Below are 14,479 nucleotides of genomic sequence, written 5' to 3'. Positions count from 1 at the left end.
CCGCCCCCTTCGCAGAGTCGCCTGATAAACAGTGGCCGCCTGTCCCACCTCCGGGCGCCCGGCGCCCTCCGAGACCCCTCAGTTACCTGGGCTGCGACCGGCCGGCGGGGATTGGCCGAGAGGAGGCACCCTGCACGGGACTGCGACAGGCTCCAACTCTGCTGGGTTGGGGTCGCTCCCTCCTGGGTCCTCCCCTGCCGGGGACCCAGGAAGGCCAGGACAGAGCCCACCCGGAGTCTCTGCGGCGTCTGTGGCGGTGGAGGAGTGGGGTGGGGGGCGGCCGCAGCCCCTCCTGCCTGCCTGGGGAGGCGGAGGCTGAGCAGGGACCCCGCAGGGAGGGGCAGCCCCCCTTGTCCCGAGTGAAGACCGCAGACAAACTGGAAACCCAACACCCCCAGAGGAGTAGGACCAGCCCCTGGGGAGGTCCTGCAGTGGGGCTCCCTGGCAGCCTTGAACTTTTTCCCTTTTCCACCGGAGAGGAGCTGCTGCGGGCCAGGCCCTCCCCAAGGTCACTCCACCAGCCCTCCCTCCGGGTCCCGTCCTTACCCCCACAGGCCTAGGCCTCTGCTTTGTGTCTTGTACAGAGCCGGCTCCACAGCCCCCTTGGGATCAGCTGGGGTGTCGCGGGCCTCTCTGGTTCCTGGCCAGGTGGTTTGGTGTGAAACCCCGGGAGGCCCCTGGGGCTCTCCTGGGGAGGGGGCGCAGGTTTCCTCGCCCCTTGCAGGGTAGGATGGCCTGGACTGACCTTGCTGTTCCCTCACAGATGTACCCTGCTCGGGCCGCCCCACACCACATCTAGCCCACCTGCCGCACTGCCCGCCATGTCGCAGATGCTGCACATTGAGATCCCCAACTTCGGGAACACCGTGCTGGGCTGCCTGAACGAGCAGCGGCTGCTGGGCCTCTACTGCGATGTGTCCATCGTTGTCAAGGGCCAGGCCTTCAAGGCGCACCGGGCCGTGCTGGCCGCCAGCAGCCTGTACTTCCGTGACCTGTTCAGCGGCAACAGCAAGAGCGCGTTCGAGCTGCCGGGCACGGTGCCGCCCGCCTGCTTCCAGCAGATCCTGTCCTTCTGCTACACGGGCAAGCTCACCATGGCGGCCAGCGAGCAGCTCGTGGTCATGTACACTGCTGGCTTCCTGCAGATCCAGCACATCGTGGAGCGCGGCACTGACCTCATGTTCAAGGTGAGCTCGCCCCACTGCGACTCGCAGACGGCCGTGATGGAGGACGCCAGCTCCGAGCCCCAGAGCCCCTGCAACCCGCTGCAGCCGGCCGCCGCCTCGGCCACCGCCACGCCCTACGTGGTGTCGCCCTCCGTGCCTATCCCGCTGCTGAGCCGCGTGAAGCACGAAGCCATGGAGCTGCCACCGGCTGCCGGCCCGGGCCTGGCCCCCAAGCGCCTGCTGGAGACAGGGCCACGGGACAGCGTGGCGGTGGCTGCCGGGGCCGCAGTGGCTACCGGTGCGGCCCCGCTCAAGCTGCCCCGAGTCTCCTACTACGGGGTGCCCAGCCTGGCCACCCTGATCCCCGGCATCCAGCAGGTGCCCTACCCTCAGGGGGAGCGGACCAGTCCGGGGGCCAGCAGCCTGCCCGCCACCGACAGCCCCACGTCCTACCACAACGAGGAGGATGAGGAGGACGACGAGGCCTACGACACCATGGTGGAGGAGCAGTACGGCCAGATGTACATCAAGGCCACGGGCAGCTACGCAGGTAACATGCCAGCCCATGGTGGGTACGGTAGGCGCGGGTCCAGGGTGCGTGGGAGGAGCCAGGACGCAGTGACCCAGGCTCTGCCCGTAGGTGAGCGTGCCAGGGAGCCATGTCCGACCCCAGGCAGATGAGACGGAGGCTGTCAGTGACCTCAGACTTGCGGGGTAGCCACTGGCCCTGAGGCCACAGCTTCCCTATCTGTGAGGCTCCCCGGGGCCCCACATGTCAGGCCTCCCCCCCGCCTCCAACCTCAGTAGGACCGGAAGGTCCTACCTCTGGGTGTCCTGGAGCCAAGACTCCCTGTGCTTGCCTGTGTGCCCACCTCCCTGGGCCGGGCACTGGCGGGCAGGCCAGACAGCACTGGGTGTGGGGCATGTCCCTGGTCTGCTTTGCTAAGGAGAGTGCCCCCTTTGGAACCCGGGGGCCTGAGCTGCCGTGATTTGAGACCCTGGATGTTGTGCACCCCCTGAGACCATTCAGGGTTCACTGTGGTTGGGGCTTCCCAACCCTGCTGGTCTGGGATGTACTGAGGTAGCGTGGGGTGCCCTCTCCCGGTTCTCACACCCTCAGAGGGTGCCTTGCCCCTCCTGGGGCAACCGGGAGCACCCCCAGCCTGGGCCTTGGCACAGCCTTGCACCTCTTGGAACACTGTGGCCTGTGGCCGCAGACTGAATGGCAGGGTCACTGCTTCTGCCTGGGTACCCCATGCCCTCTCAGAGCCTTGGGGAGAAGCCACTGTCCCTACCCAATGCCCTCCTGGCTAGGGCTTCACCATGGCACTTAAGTGAATACTGGGTCTCATGTGGGTTCTGCAGAGCAGAGGCTACACCCCTGTAGACTGGGCTGAGTGTGCCCAGGGGTCAGGACTGGCATCTTCCTGAGTTGGCCTGGATGTGCTAGACATATGCCCTGGGGCTGTGCCTACTGTGCAGTTTCCTCATGCTGTGGACTCTGAGGAGGAAGAGGCGGGGCCGAGACCCTTCCTCCAGGGACCACACACTTGGAGTTCTGTAGGCTGCAGCCCCTGAGAATGCCACCCTGCATGGTGGCCGTGGGTAGGGCTGGGCCAAGGGCCAGCCCTGACCTGGGATGGGGTGGGCACTGCCGGAGCACAGGGGTCAACGGCTCGTGCGGTGCCCATCCTCAGTTCCCGATCAGCTGGTCCCTGACAGGGTGGCCACCTTGGCGGGTCTCTGGAGGAGCTGGTGGCATTCTACACAGTGTGTGTGCAGGAGGGCATCTGGGGCTGAGCCGCTGCCTGCTGGCCTGATGCTGAAGGACGTGGAGGCCAAGGCTCTGGAGGCGTGGGGGAGCCTGGCTGGCCCCATCCGTGCCCCGCTGTGGGTCTTGGGCACTGAGACCTGGGCCTGGCTCTGCCCAACACACTCAGGACGGCTGCCGGCTCTTCTCACCCCAGCCTCCTTGTTTGCAAGCCCATAAGTGGGGCAGAGCAGGGACGTGAGATTCTTGGTTCAGATCTAGGTTATTGGCAGTGACGTCGCTGGCATCTAAGTGTGCTGGGGGAGGGAGGCCTGGCCACAGCAGGGCTGGCCCTTGGGCCGCCCTGGGTTCCTGTATCTGGCTTCCTGCTGGGGTCATCCCCATCCGACCCCGTCAGGGGCTGGGCAGGATGCTGGCTCTGAGCTCCGGGATGTGGGGAGCTCCCAGGTGCCCTCCTGAGGAGTCCCCACTCCTTCCTGCCTCAGTTTCCCCCCTGTGAGCTGAGACGTTAGCCGGCGGGACCCTGGCATCTCAATCCAGTGCCCACAGTGCCCTGGGTGTGGTGATCCTGAGGCGGGTGTGCTCCGGCGCCCTGCTTGCTGAGCCCCGTGGATGGTGTGTCCAGGGCACAGAGCAGACTCATGTCATGCAGGTGAAGGTGATAGCTTCGGCCCAGCCTGTGGACTTCTGGGTCTCCATCTCTGCCTCCTTTGCCCACGTGCTCAGCAGCTGCCTGGGGGCTGCCACCTCGATTCGCCCCATCCTCCACTGGAGGACACTTGTGGGCAGCGTTGTCCTTGGGGAGTTGGCTCCCAAGCAGGCTCCCTGGGGGCCACCCAGGTGCCTACTGCTTGGTGCCTCGCAGTGCCCACTCCGCCTCTGTCCCTGCCCACATGGGGCATCGTCCTTTGAGCTGTCAGCAGTGGGGTGACTTGGCCAGTGTCTAGGACAGGGTGGGATTTGTCTCAGGAGCAAAGTGCAGGGAAGGCATGGTGTGTATCAGACAAGAAGTTGCCCGCCAGCTCCCCGGGCTGCTGCTGGTGAGCTCTTCCAGGAGTGAAGCATACTCTTGAACACATGCATGTTGCACACACACACACACGCATCAGGGACATGGCATCCTGAGCTACACACCGAGCGACTTGCTTGCAGCCCTGTGATGATGTGCATCAGGGGCCAGCACTGAGCAGGGGCTGGCACCAGTTGGGGGCCGTACAGTCAAAGACCACCCTCTCCTGCTCTGCCCCTGTTCCTGGAGAGTGTGCCAGGGCTGGCTCCCTCAGGAGCAGGTGGCTTGAGTCTGGGTGCAACCCCTAGGGCCAGGCAGGACTCGCCCTGCTGGGAGCTCTCTTCCTGTGCACGGTTCCATGGGCCCACTGGCCCTGCAGCCCAGCATTGTGCTGGCCGGAACCACTCTGCAGCCGACCGCCCAGGAAGACAGCACACGGCCGTCGAGGGCAGTTGTCAGTCCAGCACGTGTAGCAGGGGTGAGCAAGGAGAGCTCTTGTCCTCTGCAGGGGAGCCAGGCCCCCTGCCACCTCTGTGACCATCCCCCACAGGCCCTCGCCCAGCAGCCACTGCTCCCAGGGTCTGAGACAAACCTGGGCCTCCATGTCCGTGCCAGCCCCACCTCTAATCCTTCCCCCAGGAGTGGTGGCCCTCTCCAGCCTTGCTCCCATCCTGGGGCTACCTGCCCCTGGCTCTACCACTGTCCCCTGCACGAACCCCTTCAGGTGTCCTGCGAGCTCAGTATCCAGCTTGGGGCTGGCCATGACTTGGAAAGTTGGGGCCACTGGGGACCTGTGAGGGACCTGTGTGTGGCCTGACACCATTGTCTGGTGCCGGGAGGCTGGGCAGATACCACACAGAGCAGTCCTAGCTTGAGGTGGCCCAATGTCCTGGCTGTACTCTCTGAGCCCATGCTCCCGTGGCCCTAGGCCTGTCCCTCCCCAGAAACACCTGTGCAGTCACATGGGCTGCTCCTGTCCCACAGGTGAGTGGCCCTGCTGTGGGGATGGCAGGGCTCTGCCTGTGGTGGTCCTGCTGGCGGCCACACATGCTCACGGCACAGTGTGGCCCATCTAGGCCCGGCCTGGCCAGTGGGCAGGAGTGCCTGTTGGAGGCTACTCCTGGCAGCGGCTCAGAGCTCTTCAGAGATACAAAAGAGGGCTAGACTTGGGTGGCTGAGTGTACAGTCCCCCCGCCACCACCACTCTCCCTTGGTCCAGGTGTGGACGGTCCAGGCCGGTGCTGCTGCGGGGTAGCGGTTCCATTTCCATTGGCAATACCCTGCAGCCCAGCCAGCTGGGGAGGGGACACCAGTCACGCACCGGACTCCGGTTGCGGCCCCCGGGTGGCCCTGGGGTCACCTGCTGGCCCTGCCCCTCACTGGCTTCTGTGCAGCCCTGTGCACCCTGGCCCTGCACACCCGATGTTGCTTCTGCCCTAAGCTGTTGTGTCAAGATCAGGTGACCCCAGCAAGGATCCATCCGAGTCTTGCGGTGGTAGTCGTCCCCCAGAAATGTTCCCCAGGGCTCAGGTCACCGGCCCCAGCATAGCCTGGGTATGGTGTCCATGTGCCCAGGGTGGGGCTTCACCAGCTCTAGGTGGAGGTCTCTGCACTCTGCCAGCATCACTGCCTGTCCCCCTTGAGCACCAAGCACCTGTCTTCAGCACCAACACCAAGTGCAGGGCCCAGGCTGGGGAGCTGGGAGCAGCCCAGCCCAGCATTGCCATGGAGATGAAGCCAGTCCTGGCCCAGAGTGTCCCTGTCCTGTCCCCTGTCCGCTGCCTGCCCCTGACCACTGTCACCTCTCTTGGGTAGAATTGTGGTGAACAGGGCCATCTGCACGCAGATTCTGTCTGCTGCATTTCCTGTGTTTGGGGATTCGTCTAGGGGTCTCTGCCAGGTGATGTCTCTGCCCCTCCTGGTCAGGCTGCCTGTTCCTCCGCAGTGTGGTGGACAGACCCATGGTGACGGACCCCAGCTGCTTCCCAGCAGGGCTGTCATGCAAGCCAAGATTGCCGTGGGCAGGGTCTCTGCCTGTGTCAGGAGAGGAGCTGCTGGGCCCGGTATTTGTGCGTTCACCTGTCTGCTGCCCGGTGCTCTCAGGAGGTGGATTGACTCTGTCCACTTACCTGGTGTCCCAGCCACACAGGTCACCTGCTGCCTGCCCCCCACTGGCTTCTCCGTGGTTCAGGGCCAGGTGTGCCATCTTGGGGTGTCTGCTTGTGTTTCCTGGCATTTGTCTCTGGACGGTCTTCCTGTGTCAAATAACCGTGTCTAATAACTTTAATGTCATGCTGTCTCCAAATATTCTTGCCCAGCGTTATATATATATAATTTTTTTTTTTTTTTTTTTTAAGATCTCTAGTTTGTAAGCAAATTCTCCATCAAATATTTTCTCCTGGGTCGACTTGGTTTTTACGATCTCAGTGGTGTCTTTCAGAGACCAGAACTGTTTAGTGGAGGAAGAACAGTTCGTTGGTGTTTTATCTCGCACCAGTGCTCTTGAGGCCCAGTGAAGTCCTGTGTTCCTCCCTTCATAGGCTGTGCACCCACACATGTGTGTGTGTGAGCGTGTGCCGGTAGCCCTGTGGCCTTGCTCTTGGGTTCTGGCTGCCAGCTGCTCAGAGTCCGCTTCTGTGTGATGGGGGTGACAGCGAGCTCGCTTGTCCCACGTGGATGCCCGTTGTTCCGCAGCCAGCTCCCGAGTTGCACGTTGGCGAGAGGTGGCCGCTCCCCCACCCATGTCACATCACACACGCAAAATGTGGGGTTGCAGTTTTCCCTGTGCTCAGAGCCGTGCAGCCATCGCCGTGGGCCACTCAGGAACATTTTTCTCGCGTTCCAAGGCAGCCCCCATTTCCCACCCTCCACCCCTCTAGATGGCCAGGTCTGGGCACTCAGATCAGCGGAACTTTGTGTGTTTGGTGCCGTGGTACTGAAAAGCAGGTCCGTGTTCTGTTTTTTTCCTGCTGGGTAAAATTCTGGGGTGGGAAATGCCATGGGTTGTGGAGCACGGTGCGTCCCAGCCCCCAGGGCAATCCGCTGTGGGGCTGTGTAATGCAGGGTGACCTGCTGTGCAATGTGGCCGGTTGGGTTCCTGAGTGCAGGGCGGTGGCTGCTGTGTCTCCTTCCTCATCTCTGACCCAGTGCTTCGAGAGCTGAGCTGCCAAACTTCCTTCCACTTTCCCGGCATGCACTGCGGGCGTGCAGGAGCAGTCGCTGTTGTATGGCAGTGCGGACAGTGGGGAATGCAACACATGCTTAAATTAAAAATGTGTAACCTGGTAGACAACACATTGCCGCGAATCCCCTGCAAAATCCTCCCCCATGATTTGAGCTGACTGCTCCCACCATCCTGGCCGCTCTATGCAGCCGCTCTGGAGGTCTCTTTCCTGAGTGTCATAGCTGGCTCTGTGTCCTGAATCGCTTCCAGGTGTTTCCCTTTCATGGTCATTTTGATTTTTGAGGAAGAACCAGAAGTCACGCGGTACAGATCTCGTGACTAAGGTGGATGAGGACACAGCCTTGTGTTTTTAGAGCTCGCCTTTCTGTTGCATGGCGCTTGGTAGCAGCACTCACACGTGTGCCACCTGCAGACACTCATGAACGCGGACTCCAGAGCTGCTTCGGAAAGTGGTGACAATGATGGGCTAAGTGTAGTGGAAGCAAGTGGGGTGATTTTGAAGGAGTCAATGACAGTGTGACTTTTCCATCATAAATTTTAAACATTCATTGTCAAGCTGGGCGTGGTGGTGCACGCCTGTAATCTCAGCACTCGGGAGGCTGAGACAGGAGGATTGCTGCGAGTTCAAGTTCAAGGCCATCCTGGATGGACTATCGCTGTTTTGGTCCTGCTTTGTGTATGTCCCTTGCAGCCCACGGCCTCGCTTCGCCCTGTGGAATTGTTTCTGTGCCCTGCCGGGTCCTGTGTCCTTTCTGGCCTCACCCTCACTTCTGCGCCTCTGCTCTGGGTCGGTGGAGGAGGCGAGAGCAGAGGTGCTGCCCTCATGGCCTGCGCCCCTGGCTGTTCTGTGAGTGAGTGTGCCGTGGGTCGGGCTGGGGCAGAGTGGGGCGGCCGCCACACCTCGCTGGGTCTGATCTGCTAAGTCACTGGAGGCCGTTGGTGCCGGACCCTCGCCCTCACCTTTCCCCGCACATCCCCAGGGCGACACCAGCCTGAGTTCCTGGCTCTGTTCTCTCTGAAGGAGATGGAGCGTGCAGCCTGGTGTTTCCTCTGCGTGTCTGAAAGGATTGGTTCACCAGTGAAGCCACTGGAGCCTGGAGCTGGCGCTTGTTAATTGTGGGAAGGTTTTTAATTTCCAATTTAATTACCAGTATTATTACCAACTACAATTTACTTTAATTACCAATATTACTTAGATATAGAGCTATTCAGTTTTTCTCTTTCATCTTGTTCCAGTCATGGTAATTTGTGTGTTTCACAGAATGTATGCATCTCTGGGGCCTGTTTGGTACTGGTCGCCACTCCAGCTTGCCTCCCTCCCTCTTCTTCCTCCTCCTCCCTGTCTCCCCGTGGCCTGGCCCTACCCAGTGCTGTGTGCTGCCCCGCGCATCGTCCAAGCCCTCCTCCTGCCTTGCCGCCTGCAAGTTGTCACCACCTCCACACCCTTGGTCTCCCAGGCCACGTCTTGGGCTTGTGTCCGTGGACGGTGGTGGCCACGCTGTGTGCCACAGTGACTTTCTGTGCTGTTGGGTTCCACTCGCTCCTGCTCCCCTGCTCTGGGTGGGGCTCCCCCTTCCTCCTGCCCGGCTCCTGCTGGCCGACCTGGCTCCAGGGCCACATCTTCCTCTGCCACCTGTGGTCCTCAGGCTGAAGTCACACGTTTGGTTTCTCACACGTGGTGAGCTTGACCATTTTGCTTTACCTGCATTGTCTTTTCTCCCACTTTGAGAACCCACATGGTGTAAAAGCCTCTGTCACAGCTGTGTCTCCATGCCCCCCAAAGCCTCAGGCACTTGTAGGCGGTGCTTTTTCAGAGGTGGCTGGATCTGCAGTGTGTGAGGCTGTGATTGATTCCTGGCGCAATGCTTGGCTCGAGGGCACTAGGATGGAGGCTGTGAGTGCCGCCGCCCTGAGCAGCCTGGAAGAAGTTCAAGGGACAGAAAGATACTGCTTTCGTCTCTGGTTGTTTGTCCCTTGTCCCTTGTTTGCTTTGCTACCTTCTGCGTACTCTGCGATGCCCGTCTGCCACACCACCCTGCCTTGGATCCAGCCGACTGTGGACTGAATCCTCTGAAGTCTGGGCCTCTAACTTCGGGCATCGCATATTTTGTCCAAGCCAGGAAACGAGTAACCGAGGCAGCCGCTGTGTTGTAGGGCACACCACAGGGCTGAAACATGTGGAGCGCCCCCCTCTGTTCCCAGGCCGAGCTGCCTCAGCCTCAGCATGGGTGCGGCCCTCTCTTGGGCTTTGCCCCACCTAGCGGCCACACCTGCTGTGTGTGTTCAGGGCCCAGTGAAGGGTTTTAGGGTGGTGACTGTGCATCAGGCTGCTGTGAATTTGCTTGCAGGGTTCTCTTCTGTTCAGTGCCCTCACACTGAGCTACACCCTCACCTCCATCTTTCTTGAGACAAAGCCTCTAAGTCACCAATTGCCCAAGTGGGTCTGAGATGGCTGAGATTCTCCACCCTGACCCCACTGCCTCGGCCTCAGATAGAGCCGAGATTACAGAGCTGAGCCAGCGAGCCCCACACCTGTACGTTCTGATGGGCAGTTAGGGTTTTATTTCTCAGGTACATTAATCTGGGGGTAGAATTGCAGTCCTTTAAATAAATATGTGTTTAACTGGGGAGAAAATGCTGGGCTGTTTCCCGAAGCCATTTTCCCTCTGTCCCACCTGGCAGTGTGAGCCCTGTGTTCATGTCTTTCCTCGCGGAGCTGTGTTTCTGCTCGGTCTGCAGCAGCACCCTGCTGTAGTTTCAGCCTGTGTTTCTCTGGCGTCTGGTGAACTCTCTCGTGTGTATTCACCACGCCCCAGGTCTGCTTGGTGGTGTGGCTGCAGGTTTGAAATCTAAGTGTGTGACCCCATTTTGAGTTGATTTTTGTGTCAGGTTCAAACTGGGGGATTGGAGTTTCTTTATGTGGATGTCAGTTCCATCTCCCTTTACATGTAGAGCTGCCCACCCAGCTTCCTGCGTCCTTCCCTGTTTCCGCACTTTGGCCTCGGAGTTTCTACTTGGGATCATTCTCTTTCCGCCCGAGAAGTCCCGCAGTTCTGCTGTACCACTTGTGATGAATTCTGAAAAATTGGAAACACCTGCTTCTGTTGCCTCTTAGTAAAACCTTGTTGCGCCCTCCGGCATGTGCACTAAAGGCCATCTGTGTTCCCCGCACGGTTGGTTGTCGCCTTTGTGTTTGAGGGATGTTTTCCCGGGATGTGGAATCTGGGGTCGCACCACTTCCTGTTGTGGGGACGGTGGGTGCTGACGTCGCCCAGAGGCCGTGTCCGCCTCCCTGACTGAGCGCAGCTGTGCCTGCCCCAGCCCTGATTATTCCCTTGTGTGGCCTCTGCGCTCTGGTTTTCTCATTGACTACATCCCTGTGGTGTCTCTGTGCACGTGGCCTCCCTTTCTGCAGTACCATCTTTTTCTTTTGTGTATTTTCCACTTGACCCTCCCAGAGTTGGTGCTTTGTTTTTAGTTCTGTGGATGTGGTATAATCGTGGGGTTCAGACCTCCATCCGCAAATCCCATCATGTTGCTGCTGCCCTGTGTTTCTGTCAGCTCCTTTTACCAGGCTTGGGCTACCTTTCATGGTCTTTTTCCTGCCTATTTTATTTATTTTATGGATTTCTTCTTTTTTTTTTTTTAGATAAGATCTTGCTATGCAGTTCAGGTTGGACTTAAACTCACTGTGTAGCTCAGGCTGGCCTGGAACTTGCTGCAATCCTCCTGCCTCAGCCTCCCAAGTGCTGGGCTCACAGGTGTGTGCCACCACGACCACAGCCTATTTGTTTTTAAGCAGATGGTGAGCATCTCAGATGCTGCCCTAAGCCTCTCACCTCAGTGTTACATTGAATTTCGGGAATGTGTAGCGGTTTCACAGCTGCTGGGCCTCCGGCATCCTCTGAGGGCAGAGCCTGTTCTGTTCACCCCACTTGTAGTGAGCTGCCCGTCCTCTTCTCCAGACCCACAGACGAGCTCCGCTTGCTCTGGGTCAGCACACGCTTGTGAACAATCTCTTCCTGCTCTGCCACTTTTCATTTTCTTAACCTGACCCTTTTGTTTTTTGGTGTTGGAATCAAACAAAGGGCTTCGCACAAGCCAGGCGCTTCACTCGCTCTACATTGAGCTGTGTCCCAGCCCTGTGAATATAACTGTGATGTAAAGTTTATTTTTTAAACTCAATGGCAGCTTTTGTAGTCTATTTAAAGAAATCTTTTCTCACTTTAAGAACACTGATGTCCTCCTATGTATTTATATATAAAAAAAACAACAACAACTTTATTTTGAAATTGTTTTAAGCTTAGAGAAAATTTATAAGGCAAACAGCTGGGCATGGTGGTGCTCACCTGTAATCCCAGTACTGGGAAGGCTGATGCAGGAGGATCATGAGTTTGAGGCCAACCTGGGCGGCGTGAGGAGGCTCTGTCTCAAAAACACAAAACAGAAAAGGGGGAGTTGCAAGAGACAAGTCGGAGGCCTCTGTCCTTAGCCGCATGCGCTGGTTGGTGAGCAGCGTGCCTTTGTCTCTGTGCTCGTGGCTTTTTCTGTCTCGTTTGGGAGCAGGTCGCGCACACCCAGTCCAGACAGGGGCTCTGACACCAGCACTGCCTGGCGCTCCTCCCCAGCAGGACCCAGGGTCCCACCGCTGCTGTCCGTGTAGGGTTAGCGGCCAGCACTCTTGTCCCCAGCATTCCTTGCCTGTGTCCCAGTGTGCGGTCCGGCTGTCCGCCCTCCCTCGGGCTGGGTGTTGGTGTTGTCCTCCCTGCCCACCTCAGCCCGACTCCTTCGGTGGAGGAGGGGCCGGTGACGACCAACCCGTCGGGGTCCCCGCTGAGGCCATGCCCACCCCTGCCCCTGACTCCGTGCTTGGGAGCCTGCAGCCTTTGGGAGCCGGTTGCCCGCAGATTTATTTTATCCCCGTCTATCGCTGTGATTTATTCACCGTCCTCCTGCAGGTTTTTCTGGTTCTTTTTAAAGCATTTTCTACTGCCTGAGTCAGCAGAAGATCCCCAGCTTGTTCTATCTGTTCTGTTCCCCCACCCTGGAATCACTCTTCGCCTTTGATCAGGGAGCAGGATTTATTTTATGCTTTTGGGGTTTTCTTGGTGATACTGGTGATTCCTGGTGCACACCCAGGGCCAGAGTGTATGCCCGGCAAGAGCCCAGGCCAGGCAGTGTTCGGAAACCAGTCTCACGGCTGGGTGTGTGTGAGCCGCTGGCTGCCTTTGTTTTACAGTCTTTGAGCAGCCAGAGCTGGAGACTACAGATTTAAGTGATGGGTTGGGCAGGTGGTGGTGCTCCTGTAGTCACAGCTATTTGGGAAGCTGAGGCAGGAGGATCGCTTGAGCTGGGACTTTGAGGTCAGCCTGGGCAGCACAGGGAGACCTGTTCTAGAGGAAAACACAGGAGCGTTCAGACTATTTTCCCAGTGAGCCATTACCAGATTTGTGGCCTCCCTCCTCTCAGATGGTGTGGCTCACATTCTAGCCCCTTGCTCCTTCCTGTCACCTGCCTGTCCCCGGAGTGCGTCCCCCTCCATGCACCCCAGCCCCGTGTCCTTTGAGTTCCCGCTTCTCAGCCCCGCTGCGTTCTGTGTGGCTCCTCTGGACCCAGGCCCTTGGGCATCGCTGTCTGCATGTGTCTCCCGGCCCGGCCCTGCCGGATGCTCTTTGGAATCAGGTGTTGTAGGCTGTACACAGACAGCAGCCTGGAGCTTGGACCCACAGGACAGGCGACCTCTGGGCAGAGCCGGCCCCACGGTCCTGGACACCACTCTCCCTCGCTATGCTCACCCCGTTGGCTTTTTCTTGCTGATATTTTATAGCTCTCTGGAGGGCCTTTGTTAGATTTATTCTTACAATTTCATTTTTAAATTTAATTACCTGGCAATTAAGTTTCTCTTTAAGTTACACCACTAATGTATGGGACCAAATCAGATTAGTTTAACTGTCTGGTCACCTTCCCAGATGTGCTGATTCCTTTTAATAGTTTACCTGCCAGCTCTCCGGCTCTCTGTGTATATATTGTGCCCCCTGTGATTTCATTGTTGTTTGTTTTTTGAGACAAGGTCTCACTGTGTGGTCTAGGCTGGCACTAATTCCGAGTGCTGGGGTTACAGTGTGCCCATCAGGTCTGGTTTGTGACAGTTTTGTTTCTAACCTTAATCTTTTTGTTTCCTTTCTTGCTTTATGGACTAAAAAGAACTTCTTGTCCATCCCTGTGAGCATTTGCAAAGTCAGGAAAAGCTTCTGATACTTTGAAATCAGTCAGGCGGAAGAGGCCTTGGTCCTGTGGCAGCGTCATTGGACAGAAGGGGCCTCAGTGAGCACAGGGCCACGGCTGCAGTGGTCCCACGGGTTTCCCTGCCCACCTGGGACCCGATTTCCTGAGATGCCAGGTGTCCAGTGTAGCTGAATGGATGGAAACTCCCACTGAGGCCAGCCTGTGCCTGACCCCGGGTGCTGCCTGCGGCCGCCCGGGCCTAAACTCTGGCACACACCGTGCAACTCCGGGCAGGGTTTGGGGGAACAGAGCTATCCATACCCAGCCCTGCGCGGGAGAGGCTGCCCCCAGTGTCCCCAGCCGCAGCCACCTCCTTGGTGCACCCTTGGCTCTCTGGCCTCGTGAGATGAGCTGAGCACTTTTCTTTCCTTTGAAGAAGCTTCTAGGAATGATCAGGAAGAGTTTGTCTGACACATACTGACTTAGCGAACCTGGGAGCCGCAAACTTCCCCAGATTCGGACGGACCTCGAATCTCGGACACCGCGGGGCTGTGCTGCTGTGTGCCAATGCACCATGGTACGGCGCTTGGCCAGGGCCCAGCCATCTGGAAGCCAGAGGAGAAGCCGTGGGGATGGGGGGACAGCTAGGAAGCGCAAAGCGACACAGCGAATCTGTCAGAGGCGTGTGAGGCTCACTTTGTCGGGCTCAGGAACAAGCCCAGCTTAGGAGCGACGTGCTGGGCGGGACTTGTCCGTACTGTAGTGTGCTCTGTGGCAGCCTTTTGGGGAGGTGGCTGCTGAGATCCCTTGACCTGGTACAGGATGAGTCCAGGAGTTCTAGTTCTTCTTGGATCAGTTTTGAGAAGCTGTGTTTTCCGGCCCACACTGGCGGTCTTAATGTCTGTCTGTGGCAGTCAGTGGCGTGTCTGGCTCACGCCCACCTTCGCAGCCTCCAAGCTGCATGAGGAGTGTAGTGCTTTAAAGGCAAAGGAGACAGGTTCATGTGACAGAGCCCACCGGTGAGCAAACAGCCTGACTCCCTCCTGAGCCCTCTGGGAAGCCGGCCCGCAAGAGGGGTTTGCACACAGCCGGGTGTTCTTGTTCATTTGATGTCTCTCCCTCCC

The 14,479-nt window shown here is 58.6% G+C and overlaps 1 protein-coding gene across 5 annotated transcripts in view; it reads left to right on the top strand.

The window, feature by feature from the left end:
• Nacc2 (NACC family member 2) overlaps positions 1-14,479 on the top strand; it is a 33,259-nt gene that overhangs the window by 8,772 nt on the left and 10,008 nt on the right. For 2 of the 5 annotated variants that reach the window (XM_010608887.3, XM_010608888.3), the window contains exon 1: positions 7-1,716. In XM_010608887.3, the coding sequence (XP_010607189.1) occupies positions 822-1,716 (895 nt within the window). In that variant the 5' untranslated portion in view covers positions 7-821. Of the gene's footprint in view, positions 1-6; positions 1,717-14,479 lie in introns of those variants that run through there. The other 3 variants (XM_010608885.3, XM_010608884.3, XM_010608886.3) reach the window with 3 other exon arrangements.

The sequence above is a fragment of the Fukomys damarensis genome, unplaced genomic scaffold (genome assembly GCF_012274545.1).
Source record: "Fukomys damarensis isolate Sample0158 unplaced genomic scaffold, DMR_v1.0_HiC HiC_scaffold_36, whole genome shotgun sequence".
NCBI lineage: Eukaryota > Metazoa > Chordata > Mammalia > Rodentia > Bathyergidae > Fukomys > Fukomys damarensis.
This window is presented reverse-complemented; position numbering and strand designations above follow the sequence as displayed.